The following is a 6,380-nucleotide window of genomic DNA, read 5'->3' on the forward strand; positions in this document are numbered from 1 at the left end:
GAGAGAGAGAGAGAGAGAGAGAGAGAGAGAGAGAGAGAGAGAGAGAGAGAGAGAGAGAGAGAGAGAGCGCGAGAGGGAGGGAGGGAGAGAGAGAGAGAGAGAGAACAAAGCGTCAGACAGGAAAGACATAGAGAGAGAGAGAGAGAGAGAGAGAGAGAGCGAGAGAGAGAGAAAGAAAGAGAACAAGTGAGAGAGAAGAACAGAGAGAAATTGTGTGAGTGAAAGGGGGATCAGCGACCGTTTGTGAGAAAAGGGGGGGGGGTGAGAGAGAATATGGAGGGATGCAGGGACATGTGTCACTCATGAACAGGACCATTTCACATGAGGAGCAGTAGAAGACGAACCCCAGAATATAGAGCCTTTCTAATACTTTATTATCTGCATTGCACAGTTATATTAACATGGTATATATATTTCCATACCGCATATACACGCACTAAGCACATTTATCCTATTGCTGCAATAACGAGCATGTGTACTGACCAATATAGATTCTTTACTGCAATGGCACATAATGTATCATCACATATGAATCAGTCCTGTTTTTATACTAAGAAGTAAAAACAGTCAATATAGCCACGTACATCAGTAATTCACAGATGTGCAGCACCCAACCTTTTTTGTAAATAGGCGAGGACGAACGTAAAACACCTACGCGATGTATTTCAGACAAAGGTGAATAGAGGAGTGTGCTGCTATGGCATAGAAGTGTCTGTGTGTCAATGTCATTCGCCTCAGTATGTAGCTACTACGACACCACTACGCACCATGTGAGGTGCTTATATATATTATCAGGAGTTAATGAAGACAAATTGTCTTCATTAAATTAATTTATTATTAAAGATTAATTAAGATTAATTAAGAAATTAAATTATATTATTAAATATAGAAATTAAATTATAAATTAAGAAAGTAAATTAAGAAGAATTAATAAAGACAAATTAAAGATTAATTTATCTTAATGAACACAAATTTGTCTTCATTAACTCCTGATATTATGCTGATATTATGTATTTTTACTTAGAGCTGCTTGGTGTGTGGTATCTAAACAAAATGTGTCCGAAAGAGCATGGCGTCAGTGCAGATATCGGATCGTTGGAAAATCTCTATCTATCTATCTCTTTCTCTCTCTCTTTCTTTTTCTTTCTTTCTTTCTTTCTCTCTCTCTCTCTGTGCGTGCGTGCGTGCGTGCGTGCGTGCGTGGGTGTGCGCGTGCGTGTGCGTGTGCGTGTGCGCGTGCGTGTGCGCGTGCGTGTGCGTGTGTGTAATATGTAATCAATCTTCTCTAACCGATAGAGAATCGTGGATATTTGTCAACATCTACGTGCGTAAGAACTCATTGCCAATAGTTACGTTGGCACGGGAGTAATTTCACGAGGCATCATGCGCGCGGGACAGCTTCTGTAAAACTAAGATTCCTGTTCCCACCGCACAGAAAGCGACGGCAAGGAAAAAAGTTGTAAACGTCGCGGACCTATCGCAATCAAAGCGTCAGATCTTCAAAGAGGATTGATGCGGGTGTCTGAAAGTAAAAACTGCGCGAGAAAGTATATGGGAAAGTATAACGCAGCCTCAGCGCCGCGAGAGTGGGTTACGCTCCAGGGAAAAGCAAAAACAAATTAAACAAAGAATCGCTGTTGGATTATTTCACGATGCACCCTTCACGAAGCAGACACAGAGCAGGACAAGATATATAGTTCACACGCACTGAACTCGCACGCGCACGCACGTACGCACGCACTCACACACGCATGCACGCACGCATGCACGCACGCATTCTCCCGCCTGTACCACGCGCGCACGCACACACGCACTGAACGCGCACACGCACGCACGCACGCACTGAACGCGCACACGCACGCACGCACGCACTGAACGCGCACACGCACGCACTGAACGCGCACACGCACGCACGCACGCACGCACTGAACGCGCACACGCACGCACGCACGCACGCACGCACGCACTGAACGCGCACACGCACGCACTGAACGCGCACACGCACGCACATGTTCACACGTCGCGAATACGCTACACGTGAAGCTAATGATTTCATTGACATTCGATAGCTTGTGGAAGTAGTGTTATATGTATTCAAGGTAAGGTATTGTTTAGTTGTAGAGGTCTTATCATCTCGTTTCGATGCGCCGATTCTACGCGAAACGTGTAAAAATACGAATCCAACGTTAAAAATGACTTGTCGCTATTTAATTATGCATAAAAACGAACACTAACTTAAAATATCTTAGCGATAATATCTACGATAAAGCTGTATCAACGCCTGCGTATGCGAGGCCCCTTACATGGCCCTTCAATTAAATTCGATTAAGGTGGAAGTCTAATTAAGTTGTTATACTTTATGAGCGGTTAAGTTTACATGCGAAAATGTAAAGATATCCGCGACCACCTAAAAGACATACATAGTTGTGACGCTTTAATATCGTTTTTTGTTTTGGTTGAAAATTTAGTGACAAAAATATTAGTAGGAAACCGAACCAATAAATACATGTAAAATATGACGCCGTCATCATAAACCTATTCACATGATATGTGGAAAGGTTTATCTATGATATATATTATATATCCGTAAATATCACTTATAACATAAGCAGCGCTGCAGCAGTATTATTTTGTCAGTTCGTAGCATGGACAATGGTAGCATTATCCAAAGGCTTCACGGCTAATTAGAAATTATTTTTAGTAATTACTTGTGGAATATATTACTAGTACAAAGTAATGTCAAGCTAAATTAACATAAACTAACTTTTTACAATTACAAACAACAATTAATTTAAAAAACACACGAGAAAATACTGTAAGGTTCAGAAATTATTCAAAGGTCTGACAGTAAGCGTTACAATACATGGCAAGCAAATGTGTACAAGCGATAGAAATATCTATTTTTTTAAATTTTAGGTTGTTGCATCTGTAATTTGATTCACGGTTAGTCTATATAACTCTCTCTAGATACGGCTGAAATATTACCACTATAATGTCCAAAAACGAAGTTTTGACCGGTGAAAATATTCAACCCACGCGAATTTCTTACCCTCCTGCGCTGGAATTGTTGCTGCCACCGCCAGATGCAGTATGACGAGCAGCACCGACACAGGCCTTGCTATCCGCTCAGTCCGCACGCTAGACAATCGTCTCCTGCTTGCGCCAAAAGTCCACCCGCCTGCCATTGTCGCGGCAAATGTCACAGCAGAAGCACGACCTTCCTTACGCGACGATCAACGACGTTGACATCTCCTAGTTGTGCGAGAATTTTGCGAAAAAGACTGGCGCACGGCGGCGTGTCACTGGGCGGGCGTGCAAACTTTGGTCTGCTCGGTATATACTGTACAGGGGGCAGCAGCCGGGGGGCAAGGATGCTGGTGATGGCAGGGATGCTGCTGCGGTCGCCGTAATGAGTGAGAGCTGAATGATTAATGGAGGGCTGGGCGTTGTGTGTGTGTGTGTGTGTGTGTGTGTGTGTGCTGCTGCCGCTTGTAATAAGATACGGAATCGCTCGGTGCGAGTGACCCGGTGCGGGGGTCTAAATCGCTACGATGGGAAGAATGGGTTCGTGGGGTTTAATGGCGTGAATCCCGCTCATAATCACCGATTTAATTGCTAAATCGCGGAAGAAGAAAAGTCTGTACTTTCTCGCGATGGATGAGCTAAGAGTTAGCTCGCACATCAAGGCGATGGTCACATCGCAGACGCGCGTGATAAATGCGCGGGAACGATACGTGGCGTTTTTGCATGGCGCAGTGGAAACGTCTGCATGGGAATAAAGTTCGTAAAGCGATAGGGTCCGATAGACGACGAACACGCGGTAGTAGCGGGAGAGACGGACAGACTTAGAGGAAGGGCTACAGCGATAAATGTGTTTGGGGGAGGAACAGAGCCGAGAAGGAAGACTAAAAACAGCAGATATGAGAAAGCTGTGGGAGGAAGGGCAGAATATTCGAAAAGGCCTGCAGAGGAAAACAAAGATAACGTCGATGTAGGATGAACAACAAAGATGGGGTGAGCGAAATGAGGTACATCAGATAGGAGACATTATAGATACGATGATTATGATGGACAGCAGGTAAACGAAGGGATGAGGATGGAAGACATATACGACAAGCCATGAGAAGGTACACTAGATATGAGAAGGAAAGGGGATCACAAAAGATGCAGATACGAGAAGGGATGAGAAGGTACACTAGATAAGACGGGATAACGGGTGGAAGAACGGAATATACGTTGCCAAATAAGGATAGCACATACGAAATTGTGTGCGTGAAAGCAGGAGAGATAAGAAAGTATATTATAAGAAAGTATCCAAAATACTACAACGTTTGGGAGTAAGAAGGTAGGGCATAATCAAGAACACGCGCAAAGAGAAGGAAGATGACGAGATTGGGAATGAGTGGGAGAAGAATCGAGACAATTGAAAGAATGCTGGAAAAAACGAAGTCTGATGAGACAGATGTGGAAACAGTAACGGCAGACATTAGCAGGAATAAACCAGTCTGGGAAACTATATAACGGCAATGACAACCATGCAGCCGTGAGCAGATCCTGTATCCCTCAACCTGTCCCGCTCCTATATGCCGGCACAGCAACCGATAGTTTAGTAGTAGTTTACCACACCATTACCGCAAAGCAAATCATGCAATATAGGTTTCAACGCGCTTGTCCAGTCGCACATGTTCCGCGGCAAAATCGACTTGCTTTACAAGCCAGCTTATGACCAGTGGATCGTTAGGGTGCGGCGAAGAAAAAAGACAAACCAGATTCTCGTACATGCGCGTATAAACGACTCCTCTAGCTCGTCATCAAAGAATTATCTCCATACATGATATACTTTATTGACATAGTGTAACCAACATACCTGAGTGTGTGATAGAAATGTTTAATTAGAGATCGCAAGTGACGCCGCAAATAAAATAATGAAATTAGCAAGATATTATAGTAAGATTTTATTTTTCCTCAAAACTAAGCATGTGTGCTATTGCACATATGGCTCATATGGCATCACTCGCGTTTTTGCAACTTTTTTTTGTGCTTTTTACAAAATACCTATACACACTACGAGGAATAAAAAATAGGTGGAGCCTGTGAATCAGTTATCGTTATGCGAAAAACATTTCAGCTCGTGAGTTGACGTAAAGCTGCATGTATGTGGATGTGGATGTACTGTGATGTATGTTAGAGCTAGGTCACTAGGTCATCCAACCCGCTCACTACATTAATGGCTTCCAAATAACAAGACAGTCACGACGAATATAATGATGGACATGCTATATGGACATGCTATAGAACCGACGCCTTTTGCGTTACACTTACAACGTATATACAAATCAAAAAACCTACTGAATCAACCTGTACAAGCAAGCATCCATGACAGCCTGATAAACAAGCATGAGAACTCTAGCTTTTTCCCCATCTGTATTTTAACTGACAGAGACTGTTACGTGATAACTCGAAAAATACTCCTGAATGTACATATAGGCCTCTGCAGTAGCTGTCGATGAAAATTACACAACAGGTGTGTTCAGTCAGTTATCAGCATTGTGGTTACGACCAAAATACCAGGTCGTGATACGATGAAAACTATCGTGTTTCAGTCAGAAGGTACCAATCTCCCGCTTACTCACTCTCAGAACCACTCATCGATGCACCACCAGAGGCAGCACCTGCCGGGCTACCTCCGGGGCTTCCCGCACGACTGGAGCCACTATCAGATCTTCCTCCTCCTCCGCCTCCTCCTCCTCCTCCTCCTCCTCCTCCTTCAGACCCGCTCCCCGACTGCCTTCTCGGCGAACCGCCACCACTACCCGACTCGTTCCCCGAACGCTCACTGTCCGACCCACGCCGGGAATTCTCCTCACTCCCAGATCCCACTTTGCCTTCATCCTCACTCCCGGATCGGCGCCTGCCTTCCTGACGCTTCCTGGATCCGGCTTCGGACTCGCTTCCGGAATTCGCTGAACCCGACCCTCTTCCGGAACGTCGATCGCTTCCGGAAGCTCCGGCCGATCCTCTGTCGGACCGTCGGGAGCGTTCCGAGTCGGAGCCCGACTTTCGGCGAGCGTGCTCCGCCTCGCTTCCGCTCTCGCTGGCTACCATGATGCGAGTCTTCTTTCCGGCTGGCTTCTTTCTCGCAGCTTCCTCCTTGTCTGAGCTGCCGCTCGGGGAACTGGAGCGAGAGCTAGCCGCCGAGCCGACGTTCGCACTGCAACAGTAAACGATGTAAGATGAGAACGAGCGATGAATGAAGATCAGAACGAGCGATGAATGAAGATCAGAATGAGAGAAGAATGAAGATCAGAACGAGAGATGAATGAAGATCAGAACGAGCGATGAATAAAGATCAGAACGAGAGATGAATGAAGATCAGAACG

General features: G+C 45.1%; 2 protein-coding genes across 2 annotated transcripts in view; both read right to left on the bottom strand.

Moving 5' to 3' along the window:
* Positions 1-3,354, bottom strand: part of LOC106814113 (collagen alpha-1(XI) chain-like) — a 28,609-nt gene extending 25,255 nt beyond the window's left edge. Inside the window, exon 1 of the mRNA XM_014818391.1 lies at positions 3,050-3,354. Coding sequence (XP_014673877.1) covers positions 3,050-3,185 — 136 coding nt within the window. The 5' untranslated portion in view covers positions 3,186-3,354. The remainder of the gene's footprint in view (positions 1-3,049) is intronic.
* Positions 3,355-4,824: 1,470 nt separating this feature from the next.
* The window catches only part of LOC106814116 (RNA polymerase-associated protein CTR9 homolog), a 21,776-nt gene continuing 20,220 nt past the window's right edge, over positions 4,825-6,380 (bottom strand). Inside the window, exon 24 of the mRNA XM_014818397.1 lies at positions 4,825-6,211. Coding sequence (XP_014673883.1) covers positions 5,626-6,211 — 586 coding nt within the window. The 3' untranslated portion in view covers positions 4,825-5,625. The remainder of the gene's footprint in view (positions 6,212-6,380) is intronic.

Source organism: Priapulus caudatus, unplaced genomic scaffold, assembly GCF_000485595.1.
Source record: "Priapulus caudatus unplaced genomic scaffold, Priapulus_caudatus-5.0.1 Scaffold873, whole genome shotgun sequence".
NCBI classification, from domain to species: domain Eukaryota; kingdom Metazoa; phylum Priapulida; class Priapulimorpha; order Priapulimorphida; family Priapulidae; genus Priapulus; species Priapulus caudatus.